The 26,224-nt window shown below is 36.0% G+C and overlaps 2 protein-coding genes across 2 annotated transcripts in view; both read left to right on the top strand.

Annotated features, from left to right (window-relative positions):
- Positions 1-26,224, top strand: part of LOC114351002 (uncharacterized) — a 98,549-nt gene that overhangs the window by 53,698 nt on the left and 18,627 nt on the right. The window lies entirely within an intron of this gene.
- On the top strand, positions 11,918-12,736 carry LOC114351010 (uncharacterized). The gene has a single exon (XM_028302041.1). The coding sequence runs from the start codon at positions 11,918-11,920 to the stop codon at positions 12,734-12,736; it is 819 nt and encodes a 272-aa protein (XP_028157842.1).

Genomic DNA, 26,224 nt, shown 5'->3' with positions numbered 1-26,224 from the left:
CACTAATTACTATTTTCATAACAATAGGCACTTTGAATAGTTTGTTTCACTTGTTTTACATTGGGCACAATTAGTTTTTGTTGTTTTATAAAAGTTCCACTAAGTTTTAGATAGCTTTGAGTTAGTTTTCAATAGCCCTGCATTCACACTGTTAGTTTGTTAATTGTTTCACACACATCGTATAATTTATGGAGATAACACTTCCACACGTTATTTGTAGTATACTTTACGTAATTTCAACTTAAGTTGTCAGTTAAACTAACTTTTAGTATTTTTAAACCATTTTTATACGCGAGCCGGTCTTTACGTGATGGCAGCGCCACCTATTCACCTATGCACCCTTTTTATATGGTGTATGATTTTTGACGTTTGTTAAAGTGGAAGGAAGACTGCAACTGAGTCTAAGAGAGCGGTTATTATGGGATCTTTTTTCATCGTTATTTAGGGACTTTTGTCCAGAATCATCTTTTGTTACATACATAACAACACAATGAGGACATACTTAAATATTATTAAAAAAAAATACTAATGAGTTTAAATTTATTAACTTTGCTTTCCACATCATTATTTTGAGATCCATCCGTCAAAACGTTAAGTACTTTATTACACTAGTATCTACTACACAATTCATATCGTGTTTGCATACCCACTGTTTTCAGTTTTAAATTAGCCGTCGTCTTTCAAATTTCATTCGTCGCAAACATTTTGTCGCGAACATGTTTTTTTGTTTTCATTCAACTTTGCCTCGTATTTTTGAGCATTTCGTCCTATTTCTATTCAAAACTCAGCACTGACTGCAAAAAGTACTGAATAGAACGGGATATTTCTGGTCCCAACTGTATGTTGAAAACAAAGGATTACATCTGTCTGCCGTGATTGATGGAATGATTTGTGGGAACGCGCTTTTGCTTTTTCGCTTTTTTATGATGTTGTTCATTGCAATTGAATGTCACCTTTCATTACCTACGGGTCAGTCAGTCAGTGACTCCGATAGTTAGTAGTTAGGGACTATAAGTCCCAGTTTCAGTTTTCAGGAACATACATAGTGGAGAATTGCTCTTTCTTTATGTATTTGTTACCAGTTTAATTAAGATGTTTGAGGCTTTTATCCTAATTATTTAGGACTGAAATATAACCTACATTCAATTAAGCTACAATAGATATGTTTGACATTTGACTTCAGGGTTGTGACCCCAGTTAATTGTTAGGACCAACATAAATAGTGATTCTGGTTTTAATAAGTAAGGTGATTCATTAGTATCTTCTAATTACAGAGCTTTTATATTTTATTCATCATTTTCTACGTTTAAAGAAGTAGGTGTACTTTTTAATTACTGAAAATGTATGTACATAGTGTGAAAGAATGTAATAACTACATTCTTATTCGTAAATACGTGTACAAAAAACCACTGGCCACGTTACCATCAACAAAATAAGTTACTTTTAGCAGCACAATTTTACTTTAACTATTTTTATTCAGCTCCTATTATAAAAGCTCGATCGAGCTTATCGCCAGTACCAGGGTAGGTAACAGAGTAACGCAGGCGTTAACATCGTTGTCGGCTCAATGCATGGCTGGGCGCTTTCAGTTTATAATGGAAGAGCTTTTGAAGCCGGCAGCTTTTAGAACGATAACTTTGTATACGCTGCTGCAATTTAAGCTCAGCAGGGTGCATCAAATAAAAATGCGACAAATATAGCACTTGAAGGGTAAAGTGCTCTACCATTATGTAATCGAGAAGATATCGTTTAGATAATTGGTAGTTATGCTCTGATAATGTCTTCTGAAGAGTGTAAGTAGTAACGAATAAATTATACTTTAACTAGCGGCTGCCCGCGAATTTGTACGCGTGGATCCCGTTTTACCCCCTTAGGGGTGGAGTTTCGTAATAGCCTTTTAAGATAAGATAAGATAATATTTCTTTCTTAGCGGATGCCAAATTTCAGCCCGATCCGTCCAGTGATTTAGGCTGTGCGTCAGTCAGTCAGTCAACCTTTGAGTTATATACAACGTGTTAGTAAAAAAGCGCAAAACCTGAAATAGCTAAATCGATTCGTGTGTCGATCGAATTGTGTGAGTAGAATCGATTCCACTAATAAAAATTTAGAGTCAAATTTTAACAAAAAAATATATTTTAATTACGCCGTGTTTGTGTAATTAGTCGTTACTTACAGAGGTGAATAGGGAGAGAGAGAGAGAATAGGGGCGAAAACAAAAAGAGTGAATATCTTCGTAAATAATCCGCGAAAATTAATTTTAATAATTTACATAATTCTTTTATATTAAAAATAAATTGGGGTGTCTGAGGTTTTGCGCTTTTTCATTTTATTAACACGTTATAATATATTTAGATAGATGCATACTTTGACATAGGTCAATCTACTTAAACCTAAACATACCAATTATCGAATTCATTACACTAAACATGTACCTTGCAGGATTCGAACCTGTAAACACAGCTGTATTATAGATGTTTCGCGAATCACCAGGCCAGGTGTATTGTATTCGCAGATCGTAATATTGCAATGCAGAGTCCGTTGAAACTATTTGGGTTTGTGAATCAGCTCTAATACTACGGTATAGTAAATCATTGATCAAAAAGAAATCTGAAGCAGTAGCTACGAATTTACCGAAAATATTTAATGTAGCCAGGCATTAGGACAAAATTTAATGAAAACGTTAGGAAAAAAACTGGTCGTAATACTATCAGGACTTAAAACGTCATCATCATCATCGTCACAGGTCATTTATTTGTTTTCTATAAGTCTGGTCTGCGAGCACGTAGAATTTTGTCCAATGACCCCAAGCTACGTTCGACAAAATTCTACGTGCTCGCAGACCAGGCTCTAGAAGTATAATTCTCTTTAATTTACCAGAGACAAATGGAGCATTTTGGGCAAATGTGCTACCCTAATCGCCTTTTACAACATCCACGGAAAGATTATGGGAACTCGCAATTCGTACTTTACTTGTATATGATTCCGCCACTTCTTCTCAGCACCAACCTATATGTTGTCCCGGAGTGGTGGTAGGCAAGCTATTTAGGACGTGTATAAGGGCCAAGTACTGAATAAAAGGTTTTGTATTTTTAGTCTCATGAGCAGTAAAAACATGTCGATTTAAATCAAAGTTACTGCTACTGTGTACCTACCATGAGTTTACGTTAGGTGTGCTCGCTAGCGAGTACGTCAAAAATCTCTATGAAGCATTTGTTTCTTGAAAGTAGCCGCTAGGGGCGCTGCACAATATGTCATACAATTAATGTCATTTTTACGCAGTCGCTAGCGAGCACACCTACCGTAAACTCATGGTAAGCACACTGATTTCTGTTTACATTACGTGTATTAGTATCAGTCGGTCAGTTCAGTGTTTACGTTACACACGGAAGTATCCGGACGTCTGTGCGTCTGCGCACAGTTTTGGTACAACTATGACACTATGTATTTAAAATACATTTAAAATAGAAGCCAAGGAAAGCGCTGGATGCAGGCCGCTACCAACTGGTCAATCAATATGGAAATCATTGGATGTTCAGCAGTGGACGCTATGGCTGAATTGATGATGATAATAAATAATTGCTACATGGGCATCTTAAAATATAATATTATTGGGAAATGATTGCAGAAATGTACTTAATATGGCTTTCAATAACCTAGGTGTATCGAAATTTCAATACAAATATGCCTAGGTAGTTGAAAAGATACGATATGTGCTAACCAATAACAATCAACATGACATCTATGCATGAATGTAGAGTTTTTCAACCAAAAAACAACTAAACTGACTCTGAACCCCTAATAAGCTGAGTTTGCGAAAAACCAAGCGCACTCCACACTCGATATGCGTCTGTATTTGTTTTTAAATAACAAACCTTCTATCATTCAATCTAAAACTTATTGGAAGTTTATTTATAAGTTCGTCGTGCTCTTGAAAATCTAATAGAGAATACCCAGTTTGTTCCGTTATTGGCACAAGCCAATTGGGAAATTTTTCGTTACGAAACCATTCAGTTGTAGATCGGGACGTTAACCTACATAGTTGAATACGTATACAGGGTGGAATTTTGTAATGCCACCTGGAGGAAAAGTACGCTTAATACTGTAGATAGAAAATTTTACTCAAAGAAAACATTCCTTTATTTTGACAAGAATGAGAACTGCATTCAAAGATTTCCAAAAAGCTTGCCACACCCGGGAATCGAACCAGCTAAAATCTGATAAAAATTACATCTGTTAAGGACAGGATTTAAAAAGAAATAAAATTTTCTATCTACAGTATTAAGAGTACTTTCCCTCCAGGTGGCATTATAAAATTCCACCCTGTATAATATGTATTACCGCGTGTCAGTGGCCTCTGTATGTATTACCACGTATAGTGGCCTCGAACGTGTCTAATAACACCCCCTTTTAGGTCATTTGCTTCTTGACATATTTAGACAGACAATAATCTGTTAAGACACGTAAACATGTTGTTGTATTTACAACAGTAAACAATTTTATAGCCAATACACTAATGTGTTTACAGGGATGACTGAGTTTGGCAAAATACCCGTATGTTTGTCTCAAGCGCCAGTAGGGCAAAAATATGTGACAATTAAATCCATGCATAATCAAACCCCTGGAATTCATATCATTCTTTGGTGCTAAAGTGTGCAAATGCGATTCAAAAGCAAACTTTAGCATAAAATCTTGAAATTATTCAATCTTACCTTAACACATTGAGGTTCGGATTCGGGAAAACTAACGTCAGCGGGGAATTTCTTTAATGTAGATTTTTTTATATGTATTGCAATTTATAAATGATAGTCCTACTCTATCTGACTATTTATTTCTACACTAATATTCTCAAGCGAAAAAACACCTTAAACCGTTATACCTAAAACCGTTTATAAGTAATATTAAAACACATGAATCATTCTTGTACGAAAACAAATGATGCAGTGAAAGACGTTCCATAACTCGGCGGTATCGTAAACATTTGGACCTCAATTACGCGAAGAGATGTGCGGAATATGCGGGGACGGATGATTTATTAACGTTGCCGACAGTGTGGGAAACCTGGCAGTTTAATAAAGTCTATGTAAGGGCGTTTGAGACGTGTGCTTCTGACAGCAGAATCCACTGTTATTATCACGTATGTCGTAAGAGGCAACTGGGGACAATATGCAAACATCAGGCTGTTACCCGTCTGGTTATACAAATCTTATACCTGGAATAGGACAAGATACTCTAGTTAAAGTAACGTAAACTGATAAATGAAAATAAACGTAACATATGGTCAAGAATTTTTCATTGCTGAAAAAAGTTTGATGTGACCGCAGCCTAATTTCTCTCTGAAAACTACCTTCGTATAAAAGTACATGGAGCTACATTATCCATTCTACGTTCCTTATACGGAATCTTCTGAATATTTATGAGTTTTGAGCCAACATAATTAAAAGTTTAACGCTCACGCTTAGAAGTTTAGCGCTCTTCTTTAACTAACCTTATTAACCCTATTATTGCTGAAAATTCTTACTGAATACAATTATGTAACGCTAAATTGTACGTACACCTACATTAAAAAATGCATTAACATAGAGTCCGACTCTGGCCACTGAAAAAATCTAAATAGAAAATCTAAAGCCTTACTATTAATTGTGCAAGGTAAAGGATCTTTACCTTGATAATTTTTCAATATTTTCTAGTGGAGAGATCTGAAAATTCAGTCCAGCTTGGAAAGTCCATTTTTCTATACCAGCAATAGCAATATTGGAGATATCATGAAAGATTATCCCGTCAGGAAGGCCAGCCGGCGGCCGATTGATCGGCTGTCTGAAACTAGCTCTAATGTGTTTAGAAAGTTTTATGTGCTTCGTAGCCGTGGTATATGGCCCAATTGTCTATAAGCTTTCTTAAGATCAAGTTGTGGTATATAAAGTACAAATTACATTATAGGTTCAACAAAAACTTTTGGTATACTTGGCATTTTAGTTTTTCAAGTAAGTAGCTTCTGTTAATCGTGTAAATAAACCTATCGTAAGAATAATTTACACTTTCGCCCTGTACATCATTTTCGATTAGGTGTCAAGAGTTCCCAAGTGAAAAAAAAAATCTTCCTTTTTCCTAATTACCCATATCTTATTGCAAATAATAATCATCACTGTTCGTGGCATGTTTTGACAGCATGAGATCTACAATTTTTTGCGTTTGCTGAACTTCATATTCATCATCATCATCTCAGCCATAGGACGTCAACTGCTGAACATAGGCCATCCCCAATGCTTTCCATGTTGCCCGGTTGGTAGCGGCCTGCGTCCAGCGCCTTCCTGCTACCTTTATGATGTCGTCGGTCCACCTTGTGGGTGGACGTCCCACGAACTTCATATTACTGGAAATCAAAACAACCTTTGGCGAATCCGGAAATGTTGGCATTAAATATTATTATCAGATCTGTTAAGTTTATGACAGTTGCCAGCAGCCAGGTGTGCTCAACAAGTTGCTGCACTGGCTCGCCGCCAGCTTATCACAACTTTACAATTGCCTCTCAGCTTCAATACCAACATTGAAATAACTTCGCTGTCTACACAGTTGATGGTATCTTTTGATGAGTTTTGTTGTGCTGAGTTAAGATGGCTTCGATAGAGTGCTTGGAATGGATAGGAGTTAAGTGTCATTGAAATCAAACTGTAGGTAATGGAAGCTTCCAGGGCTGACTAAAGAGTATTTGGTTCACTGCTGGCATTGTTAGTAATGGTACTCAGCTCGACGACTGTCAAATCTTGGCTTTATACAACCAAATTACAGCTCTTAAAACAGAGGTTAGATGCAGCATAAAGCTTATCAGGCTTATAAATTCTGGAAAAAAAGAAATTCTCCTACACAAGGCACTTCAATTACCGCTGAATACATTAAAAACGTAACGGAAAAGCTCTTGACCTGCATCTCACCTGATGGAAAGTGTAAACAGGTCGTCAAGTGAAAACGAGCTTCACCTGGAATCCTTACAGAGGAACTGGGTATTTTACTTCTTCTAACAGCTGAATCACAAGAATACTGTTTACCTCTTTCTCTCAAACATAAGTATCACGACTCGTTTATAAGTCATGACTCAGATATATCATTCACGAGCACCTTTAGCTGTTTGCCATTCCATCTCGAGCTTCGCCCAATCTCGGATAATTTACGGCGGTCTTTATTCTGCAAGCGACCGTAAAGCTTATTTTAGGATGCGGATGAGACAACTCAACACCTGCAAATTGTTGAGTTTCTTCACGAGTATCATTGTTTGTTGTTTGGTGTCAAAATTTGAGTGAGATGATTTGATTTTTTGAGATTCTTAACCTAAATGCTTGAGAAGTCATATTTTCGAGCATATTAACGTGGCGAATCCTTTGATTAAGTCACTTTTTTACTCAAAACCTAAAGAAATCTGAAGCAATATGTTCACGGGGTCTCTGAGGTTTTATAGTTTGTGTAATCGTATGTAGCCATTTAAATACATTGATGATGTATGTATAGTTGTATACGTCAATGTCTAAAGATATTCACGAATCGTCAGGTCCATAATAATGTCCTAATTCCTCTTTATTAAAAATCTCTGCTTAACAATTTTTGGAAAAATGTACAAATTAAATTGCGATCTCCAAATCGTCCGACCTACCTTTGCGGATTCTGATTTCATTAGCGGAATTTCTCATTTAATATATTGGAGGAAAAGTGGCCTATCAGGGCCAAAGGAAATTTCCAATTCTCTTGATAGCGATTGCCGTAATCGCATTAGTCGTCGTGGAAACAAAGTGCTGGGCTCGAGATTGCTAATGAAGGTCCCGTAATGGCACTTGATGCCTTGATAAGCCCTCGGCCTTCTTTGTGGCTGGGAAAGATTAACACATCGTTTAGCAAGACCTTAGGGTAACCAGATCTTTTTTCTTGCTTCCTCAAACATAGGGCTTGTAGTCAATTTGAGCAATATTGTTTCATTCACTGATTTTAAAGTGTAACCTCGAAATAAATATATTACCACTCTTAACTGAACCTAAGACAGCCAGTATCTTTACGCGAGGTTAAATAGGTCGTAAAAAAGCATAAACCTTTTGGTGCAGTTTTGTAATTAAACTGAATAGAATAATAACTACAAAATGTCATGGGAGAATCTCGCTTCCATGAATATTAATTATAATTTATCACCATTATCTTCATCATTTCAGCCATAAGACGTTCACTGCTAAACGTTGGCATATTATCAAATTCATTTTTTTTTTATAAGACCCCTTGTTTTGTACACAATTTAAATTGGAAAGCAAAAATAACAGATATATTTTTAGAAACGTAGCATCTCCATTTCTAAGACCTGAATAAGCTGATATTGTTAAAATATTTACAAACCCGTCGCAAGAGGATGTCTTAAAGCCTTTCTGTGATTACATAAGTCCTGACTCGTAAATTTAGCCTGAAATTAATTATTAGGCCGGATAAGGTAAGGTAGAAAATAACCTGGAGTCTGTATACTTACATTCATTTAGACTGAAATGTTGTATAAGCCCTACATCTACATTTTGTTTACATTTGCATAATTAATCTAAGACTTTATGACTGCCTACGACGAGTTATTTACCTAACAACATGCCTGTAAAGCAAAAATGAAATTTGTTTGAGTTATGGTGGCAGTAGTTACTATCATAGCTTAAAGAAGTAATATTTTTAAAGAGAGTTAATTATATGCAGATGCAATACGACAGCACGCCTTTATTTAAAAATATTTTCATGATAACGAATGAACCTCTAGAAAAATGTATATCACAGCTAAGTAAATAGAATAAGACAACTGAACACTCGCAAAAGCAAATTCGAAACTCCTGCTGCAGCCGTTAAAAGTTAATTATCGCGTTCACCGAAGTGAAGTGAATTGCGGCGTTCGTGGCAATTGCGAAGCTCCCAAGCTCTTAGGAGCTTCACAAGCACGTTTCACTACATTTGACTACACCGCGTCTATGTACAGGGAACGAAGTTGGCCCCAGTATGGAGCCTTGGGGGACGCCTGATGTTATTCGAAGTGGAATTGCGGCGTGGAGAGGGCGTATGAATGGATACATTATTAAAGTTAAATTACGTACAGTTTCTCACTTTGTGGCTTACAAATTGTGTTAATAAAATGCTGGTTGGGTAAATGTAGACAAAAATATCAATTTCTGATTCAAGGTCGTAGTTGAAGTAACGTTAAAAAAGTAGATTCAGTGAGTAAATTCAGCAGTGTCAATAATCAACGGGAAACTTTGTTAACGAAGCTTTTTATACGAATTAGAAGTAAAATAACAGCATTATTCCCAGATCCATTAATTTGACCTCAGGGTAAAATATTTACCTTCCCCCCGGGCATAACTGTGGGCATTATTGACTTATTTTTATCCCCCCGCCTCTGACCAATGGCATTCCCGGGGAATTCCCTGAATATTTTAACACCAACTTGGGAGTTGGGACTCGCTATGCGGTCCGATCTTAGGGTTGTCAATTGTCAATGATATCTTTTCAATATTGCGTAACTAGATGTCATGTTTTCTGAAAACGACGTATACCTAGTTAAAGGCGCGTAAGCGTACGAATGAATAAGAAGTGCTTAAAATACCACCTTCCTGTCAATTTTGATTAAAAGGAGAGTAATCTAGACTCTAGAGTTCTAAACCTCAGAAACCTATTACATTTCAATTTTAAGCACCTCATATTGTCCTTTGGGCAATTGTTTAGACACAGCTTGACCAGTTTCACGCAAGAAAAAAATCTTTTTAGCCATTCTCAAGCTGCTTATCTGCTAAGCAAGTATGATGATAGTCTGACATAACAAATTGTTGAAATGAATGACATATTCTTTCTGTTACAAATCTTAAAAGTATATTTTTCCGAATACAGGTTCGCGGCAACCCTAGTTGCGCTCTGCTGGTTCTGTAATGCCCGCTATTTATCTAAGAAGTTGTTTGTGAGATAATTCGGTTTACTATTAATGTGTACTTACCTAACACAGATACCGCATGTGGCTTTTTCATTTATGTATTTTCATGCTCCTCCATTTGATTCTCCATAAAAGTAGAAACAGAACAGTATCGTTTTCGCAACTCTGCCGGCTACATTACATTTCATCATTGTTCCATTAGCTAAAAATGTGGGATACATTGTATTTCTGATAATAATTAAGTTGGAAGATATTACTTTACCCGCACTATAACACAATGCCATATATGGCTCAAAAACTGAACGTTACTTCGACATTACGTTACTCCGACACTACTAAATATAGACATGACTTTACTACGACACTACACTACTCAGACAAAGGATATTCGCCTTAGTAGTGTAGTGTCAAATAGGATTTTGGATGTTTGGCTTTGATAAACACTTGAAAATCTAAACTCTAACTAAAGGGTAATTTTCACGAGTTGCTACAAAGTCTATCTAGTTTGAATTTCAGTTGATTGTTGAGATAATACATTTGGTAAATATTTTTTTAATTTACTGCAAGTTTAATTAAGCAATATTTTCATTCTTACGAATTATAATTAAGATTTTCTAATGAAAAACCAACATTATTTAACTTTGCTCCTTGAGAATAATTTCACTTTTGTTCTTGGTGAAAGTAAATCAACGAGGAATAATGTATTACCATTGTATATGGTTTACATAATAACTTATTACTGGAACTAGTACTTTGCGATAGTTTACTCTAAGTTTAGATACCGTTATAGTAAGGTACATTTCTATGTTAGTGTTACAATAATAATAGTTAACTAAAGTTTAGCCATAGACTTAGTTTATCTACATCAATCGTGTTATTATTAGTAACTAGACCAATTCATACAAATAAGGAAATATCGAGAGAAGTTGTGTTTCACCAGAAACGTATGGCTGATGGTTCATACCAAAACCATTTTATTGTCTTGGCGAATCTATTGAACCTAATTGTCTAAGTAAATATAAATACTCTCATAGTAATCTATAGACATAAAATAAATAAAGCTCGATTACCACTTTATATTATAAAACTGTTTTGCTGAGGTCAACCGCAGGATTCGAACTGTTACATAAGCTTAACCATAATAATGCTAACCCTAGACAAAGTGACATTCATGTCAATTTTAATTGCGAGATCGCTTCGCACGGTCTTTCTTTATGTAACTACATCCCTTGGTGAAGCGATCGTGAAATTGAGTCTGTCACGGATGTTACTCAATCTAAGGAGGTTACCTGCGCTTGATTTCAGCAATGAGTTGAGATCACGTTAAGCATAGAAACAGAAACAACGATAATCGCGCGATTGCTGGGCAGTTCTCGTACTTTTACATTAAACAGTGACCGAGCGGTTGCCGCCTCGGTGCCTCGCCAACGAGAACCGTCCAGTGTGCTTACCATGAGTTTACGTTAGGTGTACTCGCTAGCGACTGCGTAAAAAAATTGACATTATTTTTTTTTTTAATAAAAAAAATGAAAAAAGTATTTATTTAAATAGGCACAGGTTACATTTTGCATTACAAAATAATAAAGGCAAGATGTGTTAACAATAACAGTAAGAAAAAAGAAAAAGATGTATTATCAATAACAGTGGGCCCCAAACTAGGCATAGCCTGTATCTTGGTGGCCCAAACAGTGCAGTTTGCAAAATTAAAGTGACTGGCACAGCGCGGTACAGTTCAGCTATACCTAATTGTATGACATATTGTGCAGCGCCCCTAGTGGCTACTTGCAAGAAACAAAATCTTCATAGAGATTTTTGACGTACTCGCTAGCGAGCACACCTAACGTAAACTCATGGTAGGTACACAGAAGCCGCGCGGTTATCGAGCGTGTCTGAACCAGGCCTAGGTCTGCGGCACGGGCACGGGTCGGGCGCCGGAGCGGCCCGCGCCCGCGCCGGTGTCCTCACTCACCCGTGCCCGTGCTTGCAGGTGCCATGCACGCGGTCGGCCTGCACTCCGCGCTCGCCATCCGGCGCGAGCGCAAGCGCCGCGCAGAGCAGCAGCGCGCCAAGGAGCGCCGCTACTCGCTCCAGTCCTCCGAGTCCGGCGTCACCTCGCCGCATTGCTCCACCGGCTCCCTCGAGCGGCGCCGCTTCAAGAAAACCCGCACCACCGACAATGAGGTCGTCTCCTCCGTCGGCATGCTCCACCTCGGGGTCGTCTTCCTCGTCCTTGGCCTGTTTCTGATCGCCTCGGGCTGGCTCCCCGATGATGTCACCTCCTGGAGCAACATCGGCTCCGTCAGCTGGTTCAACGAACTCGTCTGCTCCGGCCTCTTCGCTCTGGGCGTCGGCATATTCCTCATCGCGCTCCATAAATACCTCACCAAGAGCGAGGAGGACGCTCTGGAGGACTACGTCCAGAGGCAACTGACGAGGTCTCGGTCTGGACATAGGTTGGAAAGGGACGCGGAGACCGGTGGGATGCACACTAAGCACACGAGACGAGCGCGTGCGAGCGAAGTCTTGCCCCCAGACACGATCACCGAGACCTACACGGAACCGCCCCCTGACAGAGCTCACGGGTTTGTCAATGCTCTCGCGCTGAACGGCGATGCTCTGCGAGATTCGCCACTGGAGCAAATTGCTGAGGAGGAGATCTCTGTCGCTTCGGAGAATGACAGGAGACTGGGCAGATTCAACAAAGACACGTACTCGACGCCGTCGGTGGCCCCGAGCCTAAGCCCTGGATCGCCGTCCGACACCAGGGAGCTCCTCGCGGACGGACGCTACATGATCATGTCGCGGATGTGAGCAGGCTAAATTTCGACAAATCATTGATTCCGAACTGTTTCCAACCCTGATTGCCATTCCGGTCGAGTGCCGAGGCATTTGTCTTATCGACCTCCGCGTGGGGAATACCTAATTGAAACGCTCGTCTTAGTTTGTTGCCTGCCGTTTCATTTGAAACTCTAAGCGATAAGTTCGGGATCAGTGAATTGCCGAAACCCCTGCATCTTCGTCTTCGTCTTTATGTGAGTGACTAATGGTGAAAGTGAATTGAACTCTAAATCTATTGTTATCGGGAGTGTTTTCGCGGTTGTTTGACGCCTACAAGTATTCGTATCTTTGAAACGTTCCGCTACTTCGTTATCTCTAAGAGTGAGCTTAGGCTTCGTCGGCGGTGTCTCAATGGACGTTTTATTTGAGTTTTCGAAACGCTTCTATATTTTAACAGGCGGACCAACTCTTCGGTAGATTTTAGCAGTAAGATACACGTCACATTTATAATTGCAACCGCAATATGTGTGTGCACTATTCCATTTCGACGATGTAGTTCTCTGGTTTGTGACGTCCATCTTTAATCTCGAATTCCAATGGTTGCAATAATAAATGAGATGTCGTCGTGTATATTTAATTAATTAATTACGATTGACATTCCGTGTGTATTGGCTTGAGACTGATTGTTATATACTGTTCTTGTATCTAAACATTTTGTAAGTACGATATTAATTACTGTTCGTTTGACCTGTCTGTTAACTTCACTTTTTTACACATACGTGGATTTATCTATAATTGTTTTACATACCTTGTCTACAAAAGTTTTGACCGAAGGTTTCAAAATTAAAGCAAGATCTTTACCTGTATCAGTTTTAAGTTATTGTATACTTTACGAATACTACACAGAATCGTGCCAAAAGTTTGAAATGGCAATAATTTTATAAACTTTCTTACCGATTTCAAATATTTCATCATTGACGTTACCTTTCGTACTTACTTTGATAATTCAGAACTTTTACAGTGTTAATTTTATGTTACTTTGATGTTTTGCTTGATTGTTATCTCTATGAGGATTTTAAAGTTAAGTTGTCTCTAGCATTTTATGATATTCTTACCGTTTAACGTTTAATTTTATTTGAGGCTGTGAATATTATTCCCACAAGACTAACAGTCAAACGAGATGTCAAATTATATGTATGTATACTAACATGATATTATTAAGCTTTCACAAAGACACGAGCTTAGCTTCACGATGCTCAAATTTTCATTGTTTGTTTCACCCCATTTAAATTTCTCTTCTACTTGTAATTTTAGCGGAGATTTCATCTCCGCTTTATTTCCTTCTCTTCTACACATTAGAGGACATGGTAAACTTGAGGATTGTACTTATTTAAAATATTTATTACTAATTTTAGCTCTTAAAGCCTTATTGTGACATCAGGGTTATGAAAATCCACGCTATTACCTTTATTTATTATCTTTTAAGTATTTTTCAATGTGATCTTTAAAATTATGTTTAATTAGGTATGTTGTCAAATATTTGTCCCAGCAAATCAATCATTCACGAAATTACGAATTATCTTAATGAATCCAAAATGATTATTAGTTGGTTGTATTTTAGTTATTTTATAGTAGGATAATAAATTTATTTTGGCATTAAAGTTTAAATAAATAATAATTATCCTTCCAATGTTACACATATTAATTAAAGGTAACATAATGGTTATCAAATATGTGCAAAGCATTTTTGTGAAGGATAGAAAACCATAACAAGAAAAGCAATGAAAAATCCTGTCTTGTAGAAGTCGTGGGTAGTGGCAGAGAAAGGCTAACTTTTCTTGGTAAATGTGGGTTACACTGGAAATGAATCAGAAGTTAAAGAATTACATTCCTTTCTATATTTAGCTACAATTCCTTTTTAGTGGAAAAAGCCAGACTATGAGTCAGTAACTATAAATATGTGAACTACAGTTAAAGGTTAGCTATAAATTACTGATGTTATAGCCTTATTACTAAGTTATACAGCTTTCAACCCTATTACTGTGACTAGGTTCTGAATCATACAACCTTTGACATCATATGTATGTGTAGTCAGACTATGTATCTTTCCTTTGGCGATATCATAGCCTAGAAACGATCATAGTTCTTAAATTTCAAAGCATGCATTTCAGCAACACCTTTTAATCCAAGTGGCATTACGTAAGTTTCCTAAAAAGGTCTGGAATATTTCAGTACTTTTCCATAAAAATGTCTAACAACGTGAAAGTATAATGACCTAACGTAACATTTAAAAAAGTTCTTAACGTGTTTCCATTAAAATTGTGTGTACCTATTTTAGTGAATTTATTCCAACAATTTCCATCAATATTGTCGAAGCAAATCTAAACGTGAAATTTTAATTGGCATCGAAACTTAAATTATTTTGCTGAAATATTTTAGCCTGTATTGTTGTTATCTTAATTGAAATCTGGGTTGCATTGTATTGACTAATTGACTCCATAACAAGCGTTTGTTACGAGTGGTCTGGCTGGCTGTTCAGTCCAGGCTAGATCGTAATTATTTGCGGTGGAACAATGGCTTTGTAACGAAGCCATTAAGACCAAAGCACAGGCATTAACTTTGATTAAACGAATAACTAGCTGGCAAGAACTATTCGGGCTATGAAATAAATGTTATGGCTCTTTTATTTGGTTTTTGGAATTTAGTGGTGGAAAAACCTGGATTCAGTAAAGAATGCTATATTAACTGTAACTGAAATCATAAACTTCAACGCACAGTTAAAACTAAAGCGCTAATATTGGGAATATGAAGTTATTTTATAACGTAACCATCTGAAAGTGCTTTAAAAAAGAGACGGGCATAGCCTTCGGCAAAAAGTTGATTTAAATATAGAGATAGATTAAACCTTGGAAAATGGAAGCTGGACATAAGCTTGCTTGCGTAAGCTTTTCCTAAAACAAAAGAGAGAAAAGCTTTTATGGCAAAGCTTCGTTATTTATTTTAAAATACATTTATATTTGTTAGTAATTTAATTACTTTAGTCTACTACCAACAAGTTTACCAAGTCCCCTAAGTATTTTTTGATCTCTAAACATAGTCCTAGCGTAAGTGCTGTCTATAAAACATTGCCTTATTAAGAAACTGTTTCACGAGTATTGTATAACGTAATAGCACAATTTTTGTCGATAATTTACTATAATCATAAGATTTGTGTTGGGAAAATAACAAGATTGCCATAGTTAGAAACGGGAAATATTTATAGATTGTTAATAAATTGGACGCAGTTTAGCAATAATAAGGATCCAAACCACACCATGTTACATTTGACACTTATTGCTACATGGTAATATAGATCGTAATGATAACTTTGGTAGGTATACTTCACACATTTTGTGGGTTGGATCCTTTTTACAAAACTACGTCGGTTTCATTCACGAAGACGCGCCCCACAAATTTTTGGTCGAGGGAAGCGCGGGGAGTGTGATCCGAGCAATCCGAGCGTCATTATTGTAGTGTGCGTGTGCACTCATGGATAATTTTAGCGTGTACCGATAATACTCAAACATTAGCGGAAGGCGGGGCGCGTCTTCGTGGATGAAACGATCTATAAACGAAAATGTATGACGATGGATGGATGACAATTGTACAAATACAGTATGATACTAACTTAAGTTAAAAACTGTTTGCTGTGACTTAAGTAGTTACTATGTAAGAGTCTATACTCAGAAATATTGGTAAAGTTAATTAACACAAAATGTTTCAAAAGAGTTTCTGGCGTTCTGAGCCTTTGAGGTTTTAAGTAATTCTTAAAATTCTCAAGAATAATATTTGGCCGAAAATCAAAACATTGATAAATGGTTCAAAACAGTAAAAACAATGTAAACATTCCGAAATTGATAAGTAAATCACATACATCTACTGTTTTATAAGGCCTACCTACTAAAAGCAGATAGATCGTTTCATCCACAAAGACGCGCCACACCGTTATAATGTTTGAGTGTTATCAGTACACACTAAATTATCCATGAGTGCACACGCACACTAAAATAATGACGTTCGGATTGCTCGGATCTCCCCGCACCCCGCGCTTCCCGCGACCAAAAATTGGTGGGGCGCGTCTTCGTGGGTGAAACGACATATAGCAGTTGAATTATGAATAAACCAGTTACCTGTAAAGAGAGAGAAACTTTCTGATATTTTTCCAACACTACCATAGTTTGTATCTTGATGTCTAGAACGAGCTAGCTTGTGAGTGTCTAATCTACGTGTAACGGTGAATCTATGGAGCGAGTCGCGTTCGTCACGGAATTGTATAACAGTCCTAACTTAAATTTAAATTATAATAACACATTTTAAAATTAACTCTAAAATTTAGATTTTTAACAATAGTCATGTAATCTTTTTAAAGAACCGACTACGATTCTTTAAATATCGTTTGAAGCCGCTCTCGTGGTACGAGTTAATGCCACTATTCGTTGGATTTACTATATTAGTATTTATTGAAAATGGTTGATATATTAAATTAGATTTTAAAATTTTACTCAATAAGTATATTTCATAAATGGTCAGTACTTAAAATTTGTGAAACTCGTGAAGTTTCTGAAAATTTCACAGGTTTCAAGCACTGAAACTAAAATTATTCATTCATTGAATTGGACTGTTATTAAAATACATAAAGGCATATTCACACTGAGCGGAAATGAAAAAATAGTGCCCAGAAATAAATGATACAGGGTGTACTGCACAGAAATATAATAGAAAATATCTGTGTTTGCCTATGTAGAGTGCAAATTGACTAGAAAAATAAAACATGAACATGGTGTTGTACTAGAGTCATTTTTGCTAAATGTGGATTTGTCTCAATTTGAAGAATTACTGGCTGGACGAAAACTTGTACTATGGAGTAATTGAATATTGAATTGAAGTAATTATAGTCTAGATTTCCTCGAAATATAAAGATCGGTGAAAGGAAAAGATGTCATTTGGATCTTCGTCTTTGCAATATCTAGACTATTAAAAGAAAAATTTTACAGTTATCAAGAATCGTTCAGCCAATAACTCCGGTAGCCGACTGTATCTGCACTATAGCGCAAATAATAGTGAGTGCACACTTTGATTATGAAATTTCTTGTGCCTATACTACTTTTGTACTTAGGTGTAGACTTAAGTATATTAAGGCATATGTAAATACGTCACCCGTCTGTAGATCTCATCCTTGTCTACTCGTAAGAAAGCCTTCATGAATACCTTCCATACATAATATTAACCAAGAGGCTGACTCTCTGATACTTCGATAATTCGTCGGTTAAATAGTCCATAGAGTAATTTATTCAAAGTCAAAACAGATTAATAATAAATTTTGTTATTCATCAATGAACTTGATTCGGAGATACCGACTAACAATATTTCCAAAACTATATCTGGCACGAGCTATTCGTGAAATTTATCTTCTCTTGTAAATTAATTAATCAAAACTGTATTAAAGTTATTTTAGTAGAAGTATAAATAAGTTGGAATAATAGTTTTAGATATTTTAGTCTGGAACCTCCGAACCAAGTCCTTTGTCTACCAAAACTTAGTGAGCCTCTTGACCTGTAAAGCAATCGTTATCATTTGACAGTTCATAACGTACAATTATTCTGTCAAACGCTTTGTTTAACTGACTTTATCGTACGTTATGAACTGTCAAATGATTACGATTGCTTTACACAATTCCACCTCAGACTTGTGATCCATACCAAAGCGATTTTATTAAGTAACAATGAAATACAGTCGATCTACTAAGGAACAAAAGTGAAATTATTATAAAGAAGGCTACGTCGCTTGATGCTGAGCTTTCTGACATTGAGAACTTCTGTGATGAACGGAATCTAAACTAAAACTATCATTTTGAGTAGATGTATAATTTCGGTGTGTTAAGATTAATGTTTATTAAAGTTTTGGTGTCGTGCGCTCAAACGTGGTAGATATACTTTTTTATGCAGTTTCGATGTCGTGAAAACATTTTTATGAACGCTTTTGCGCATTTTTGAACTATACACTCGTAATGCATTGCACTTTGTCGTGATTAACTATATTTCAATTTTTATAATATCACAATTTCATAACAAATCTGTATTAGTGAAAATTTTCGTTTCAAATATTTAATTCGACGTTATTGGAAGTCTAGAAACTTTAATCTTAACATTTGTAAACACATTCCAAATACTAGGCAAAAATACTGTTACAATTTTTAAATTTTTATCTTTTTAAAGTTTCATATATTTAATAGATTTCGTACTGTAAGGACACAAGCATACAGAAAATATATAATGGTTGCCAAATATTAATAATCACACATTGTAAAATTTGTATATCCATCAGTAAAATTAAATTTTCTTCACACTCTGTATGGATGTGTCCTTATATTGGAAAATAAATAATATACCTACTACGTTAGAAAAAAATAACTCAATTATTTAGAAACAGTGTTTTATTATTCTTAAGACTACAAACTTACTATGAGAGAAATATTAGAAACATTTTATAAATTTTGAATACATTGGATATTAATTTAATAAATTATTTCGTACAAATGTTAAAATAAATTTAAAAAGTTCCGATTTCATAGAATTCGTTCTCTTATAGAAAGTTGGATACAATTCATCATTTCATATTAGGCATAAATATTTTGTTTCACTCAATTTATGACACTTATTAATTAAATAAATTTAAATTCTAAATTAATTGTAAGACTTTTCTTTTTAGACAGTACTCCTTACATAGGTATTCATATAAATAGATGGATTTAGCAATTATTTAAAGGAAACATTTCCATAGTGTCACTTAAAGCTACATATAGGAGCTTTTTTCAAAAGCTTTGCCAACTGAAAATTTGGCGTTGCAACTATCATTATTTATTACCATTACCAATAATTTTATGTGATGGGAAAAATTAGCCGTGTGGTGACGGCAGAGTAGAATACATTTGTCACCAACCCCTACTCTTCCCGCGGGTGTCGTAAGAGGCGACTTAGGGACTACACATCAAACAGAGAATGGGCAGCAGCGCTCTCTGAAAAACATCAATCTTTTAAACTGCGATCTCCAACCCGCCTGCCTAGCGTGGAGATTATGGCAAAACCCTCCACTTAATAGTGGAGGAGGCTCATAGTCCAGCAGTGGACTGTAAAGGGCTGTTGATGATGACCAATAATTTTAGCACATTATTCTAAAAGAAAAATATCACTTTGGTCTTATAAACTCATTATACTCGTAAGCTTTGAATCAACAGTAATCTTTTTTAGTAGATCTGAAATAGATAAAAAGTAAGTCAATTGATTAGGGTTACCTTATCATTCTCACCTTTGGATTAAACAAAGATTATCCTTGATATAAAAATAAATCATATATCCTTGAAGATCTTACGCTCCTGGTACAAAACCTCGCCTTGAATGCACCGATGCACGTTAATCGTCGGTTAGACCGCTTTTAATAGCGAATCAAGGTTATTATAGTTGCCATGGAAGAACGCCAATTTCTTAATCTGTCGTTAAACGGTTCTCCAAATATATACAAACTGATTTTGATTGCTTTGTGTGGATATTTTGGGGGTATCCAATCTATTGAATCAATCTACCAATCGCAGAATCTAATTTGGATTTGAAACTATATTTTTTTTAACATTACAATATTTTAGTGTTTCATCATTTTATTTAATATTTATTTTATTATATACAACAAAATGTTAACAAATAACTATTGATCAAACTATTCATCAAAATAAATATTTGATTTCTACAATGCTAAATATTATGCCAAGCACCACACACTATTCTTGGAGTTTATACACTGCGATGTCCAGTCCAAAACTAAGCCGAGCTTGTACTATGGGTACCAGCCAACGGATATAAGCTCGCACATAATATCCGTACTAAGCGCAAAAATATTGTAAAACCGTAAGTTGGCAACATTTTCGCGCCTAAACCGCTTATCTTATCTGCTTAGATCTAGAAAAGGACATAAATAAATCTTAAAAGGGACCAGAGAGGGGAAGAAAGTTTATTATACGAATTTTTTGGTGTTACTTATACAGGGTGTTAGGTAAATGGGTATATGAGCCGACACTAGCCCATGTTAACATGGTCAAATAAATGGTATGGTGAAGTCAGAAAATTGACATCTTCATTTTAATTATTTTAATTTTCATACAAAACGGATTTTATAAAATTTATTATGTATGAAAATTTAAAAAAAATAAATGATGATATCAAATTTCTGACTTCACCATACCATTTATATGACCATGTTAACATGGGCTAGTGTCGGCTCATATACACATTTACCTAACACCTTGTATATTACTGCCATACAAAAATATCTATTTAGTCTAGAGAAATTGATACTGTTGGAGAAGGTAAGTATTATCTCCCAACTCAGCTTTTAGACGAAACTAAAATGAGAGTAAGCGGTGTCTTACAGGTTTTTAAAACTTTTATAATTGGATTGGTTGTTATGAATTTCTTTGTTAATTTCTCACTGTAAACAACCTCGGTTTCATTCAAATCAAAATGCAAACCACTGATAACACTCAAAGGAAGACCTTTTCGAAATTGATATTGCTTTTAAATTCGACCTGACAGAGGTCAACCGTTACAAAAGATATCAAAGAAACCTTCTGATTTAGTGACAATGTTTATTGGGACTTCCACGAGGCAGAAAATTTGGATAGATATTAAAATTCGATTTGTTTGTTTATTTCTAAAACAAATTAAAAAGATATGAAGTCTTATGATAAGATCTTTGCTCTTACAATACGTATTTCAAAATTTTCCATGGAATCTCTGGAAATTAAAACAAATTATTTGATTTCATTCTAAGGAGACGTCGTAGAAGTTAGAAGACATTTAAAAGAATAATTAGATGTCTTTTAACTAAAAAGACTCTAAAGTTTAACAGACAACTATCAATTACGATGACATGACTTCTCCATTATAAATTACGTTAGCTTTCCGCCCGCGGCTTCGCCTGGGTGGAATTTTTCGGTTTTTCATATAACCTATGACACTCAGCACTAATATGGCTTTCTATTGGTGAAAGAATTTTTAAACTCGGTTCAGTAGATCCCGAGATTACCCCTTACAATTTAACAAATATACAAACACACAAACTTTACCTCATTATAATATTAGTATAGATGTAGAATGTTGACAGTGAGGAGGTTTTTGAATTGAAATTCATAAATCAAAATACATATGTATATCCCGAAGTAACACTCAAATACGAGTTCGCTCTTGAAAATCAGAGATCGAACATACCAAATTAAGATAGTCGATTTCTTCAAGTGAGAATTAATAATCTTCCAGACATTAGTTAATACTCTATTCTTAATTCGCTCTACAAGGACAGCCAGAAGGTCGTATCCTCTCAAGTGTGCCTCAAGGGTGTAGTGGTAGTGTTCACAAGGCTAAGGCTTCCGTCTAGACGACGCGTCGCGTAGTTAAGTTAAGAGATAAGGAAGGAAACGAATACGAATGCTACGATACTTAAAGCTGATCACCCAATGCTTAGAATACACGATGCTATGCTAAAATATCTTATGATCGCTTTAAGCTTCAGCCAAACCAACGCACGCAGATTGCGTCGGCGATGGCGATCACTACGCGTGCATAGGGCAAAGACAGAACGCGCGTCCTATCATTGGTCGTTTAATGCAGGTAAATACACAAAGAGCCATGCTAAAATATCTTATAAGTTTTAGTGCCGGTTAGTGCGATCTATTTCACGCACTAAGCTAACTGCTAACTTATAGTAGAAAAGATCGCGTTAATTTACCAGTAACTTTTGCCCGCGACTTCGCCCGCATGATTTTCGGACAGTCCAGTATGCATCTTATGCGAGAGTGCTCTTCCAAAAACCGGGATAAAAGACTATCCTGTTCATTTCTCTGAACTAAAATCTAATTATCTCTGTACCAAAGTGTGCCAAAATGGTCCCAAGCTGATCATTACTTAATACATTGTGCCACGATACTGTATTTCAGTTAAAATTGCTGAGAATAGAATATACTATTAGTATGTAATAAAATCAATCCAGAAATGTTGCAAGCCTATACAAAATACTCTGTGACAATCACTCACAAAAATAAGTAGAGTTCAGTGTGACAGTCTCTATGTATATCGTAGATAAGCTAAGCTATGTTAGCTTCTCTCACACTATGCCCTGTGCTTAATGGTAAACATTTGCCTTAGAATAGGAATCAAGAAGCTCTTTGGAAATATTTTATGTTCGGAAACCGTCTTTACAGTTCAGTGATCGAAGCCTTATTGCTTTGAGATCTAGAATGTGAAATATTTTTTGCTATTCTTAGTATGATATAAACTATAGCAACTTTCAAATGAGCACGATTTTGATAGAGCATGAGACAAAGAAAATAGTAGGTAGTGGATTGATCAATAAGGCATTGATACAAAGTACATAAAGGTCACACAATGTAAATTTTATTAGTTACAACATGCTTTACAATGAGTGTGTAAAAGTATGTACCCATTATACGTACCTACACAATTTATTTTCATTAAAAATTAAAAGGACATCAGAAAGAGCGGATAGTATTTTGTTCTTAGCCTCAACATATAATCATTTTTTTTAAGTTTAACACAATAAAAATCTCTTAAAATTTCAATCGTTAATAACATTAAGTACAGTCGCGGAATGAAAAGGTTCGTCACCTTAGTGTCGGTTTTCGCTTGCACTAGGTACTGTAAGAGTCAAACCTGCCAACATAACCGTGCAAGAAACAGTGCTGCTAACATTTAAATAAATATGACGTTTGTTAACGAATAAGGTTTTGCTTGTTTATTTTTCTATCCCATCAGTGCAATGTTACAAAATGTAGTTTTTTTAATTTGATAGATAATGGCAGGTTGAACCAACAAGAAGGTTTTAGTTTATCAATCATAATAATCTTCTTGACAAGTTAAATCGTCAAACAACTTTGATCTGAATAATTTTGAACTTTACTGACAGACAGCTAAAGATTATTTTCTCTAACTCGAGATTATTCTGTAACATAGTTTCAAAAGGTAATATGTGCTCGCGATTCGTTGAAGGAATCAATTTGAAAACTGACGAACCTTTTCATTCCGCGACTGTACATCGTTGCAACGTAGAGCCCGTTTTTAATTCTTAAGCTGCTATTACGGTCCTGCGTTAAAAGATTCAAAAGGCATTTCTAATTACACAAAGTGGATAGAAATTGCGGAGAGCTCTAGAACAAAGCTGGGTTTGGAGCGCGGATATGCATATCCAACATAGATTAAGACTGACAGCTTGAAAACTTAGGCAGAGAATGAAAATGCAAGAACCTAGCGTGCGAAACTCGCATTTTACGAGGTAGTAATTCAATTAATTATTTATACATAAATCTTATACTATACTAATATTATAAAGAGGTAAAGTTTGTGTGTTTGTATATTTGTTAAATTGTAAGGGGTAATCTCGGGTTCTACTGAACCGATTTTAAAAATTCTTTCACCAATAGAAAGCCACATTATTGCTGAGTGTCATAGGTTAGTATATAAAAAACCGAAAAATTCACCGCGGGCGGAAAGCCAGTAAATCATATAAAAACAGTTAAGCTGTGTTGCACTATCTTACTTTAACCTTGGCTAACGTCAAAAATCTGTCAAAGTCCATACAAACTACACCAGTGTTTGTCATAGTTACGGTTAATGTAAGTCGGTGCAACTCAGCCTTAGAATCTAGGGCAGGTTAGTTAATAAGTTATTTAGTAACGAATTTAACTAAATCGTTAAAATGTTTTTTTTTCAAAACAAACTAATCAAAAGAATACAACAGAATATCACACATATTACCTACAATACGTACGTGGCAGAGTTTATTAATATGACGGCTGAAGAACATACAAACGTAATAAAACTTTCTTACCACAGTCCGGACGAAAAAGGTCATGTCAGGCTAACACTATTTTGTCCCAAGGATGCAACTGCATCTGGAATTATCAAAAGAAAAAGAAGCTACAGCATTTTAATTGACATGAAATGCATGAAGCTTATCTGTATTTTTTTCCAGAATACAAATAATAGGCACAATACATTACGTCTGATTGTTTTCCACAAGTTTAGCCCTCTGTCGCCATATTCTTTGCCGACGCTTCAGTCCCTAGATCTACATATCTGACCTAGATGCGGTATTTTGCTAGAGCAGGACAGGAAACCGGCGGACGTGACTGGATCACCGTTTTTGTTTGTTTATGTAAACTGCGGTTTACGCTGCAGTGTAAACTGGGCCTTACGATACGTACTGCAGTGTACACCCGACTTTATGTAGAGCGAGCAGAGTGCACTAGGGTGTAGTAAATAAAGATGTTTTATTCAGTACCTCTAGCATATACAACTTTCGTATTCGAATCGTTTGCGTATTCGACAAAATTCGATACTCAATCTTCGAATTAAACGATAACGTGACAATTTTGATTCTCAAAATAAGTTTCGTGTTTCGTTCTCATACTAAGGGTGGGTTGCACCATCTTACTTTGACTTTGACAAACGTCAAAAATCTTTCAAACTCCGTACAAAAAGCACCGGTTATCGCCATAGTTACCGTTAAAGTTAGGTGGTGCAACTCAGCCTAAGTTCACTTTACAACACGTTAAAAGGGCGCTGTTGTAGTTTTCGTAATCTTTTGATGGCGATTCTAATACGCAAACGATTCGAACTCGAAAGTTTTTCGTACTAGCCATACTGGCTTTGATGCGAATAATAATTCTGTAGTAAAATCATTCTGGTAACGAGTTGCTGGGAGTGTTTCAGAATTTAAATGCAATGGTCTTATGTTTGGATCCGGTAAATGGAAGCAAAGCCTTCACGTAAAGCTCAGGAAATTCATGAAATGTAAATTAGCTTTGTCTGTTCTTAGTCTAAACCAGTACAGTGGTTCTTAACCGGTGGTCCGCGAAGACATCGTAAGAAACAAGTGATGGGACGTGATGAGTCGAGTCAACACAACGCAAACGGCCCACAGTGGGCGAGAAATCGACCTCCGCTTTCATAGGATTTGAAAAAAAAAAACATTCTTCCTCTCAAAATGACCTTACCTATACACCCACGAAGTTTGTCTGACCTTCCGTGGTCCCTGACAAGACAGAAATTTGGTAAAATGGTCCCTCATGACTTAAAGGTTAAGAACCACTGGTCTAAACTAAACTAATAGACAGGAAGCAGCTCTTGTACGGATTTCAGTGGTTACATTACATGAAGACTAAGTAAGTTCTATAAATTGTTTGGTACCTACTTATAAACACTGTTTCTTACTACGAGACCTAAATCCACATGTTAAGCAGACTTATCTGACAAAATTTTGACTTCTTGATATGTAAGGAATTTCAAAATTTAAACGTCTCAAAACATTTTGAGTAGGATCTCTTCAGAGCACTTGCACGACCCAAATAAAGCTTTTCCCGCTGCCACTTCAGGACAACACATCTGCTGCCTTTAAAAATGCCTGTAAAATGCTAATACA

Source organism: Ostrinia furnacalis, unplaced genomic scaffold (assembly GCF_004193835.3).
Source record: "Ostrinia furnacalis isolate ACB-3 unplaced genomic scaffold, ASM419383v2 OfSCF1066, whole genome shotgun sequence".
Lineage (NCBI taxonomy): Eukaryota > Metazoa > Arthropoda > Insecta > Lepidoptera > Crambidae > Ostrinia > Ostrinia furnacalis.
The sequence above is the reverse complement of the archived record's forward strand: the minus strand, read 5'-3'. Positions and strand labels throughout refer to the sequence as shown.

What these genes read in the sequence shown, in the direction of transcription:
- LOC114351010 (XM_028302041.1), top strand. Translation starts at nt 11,918, where the DNA reads ATGCACGCGGTCGGCCTGCACTCCGCGCTCGCCATCCGGCGCGAGCGC.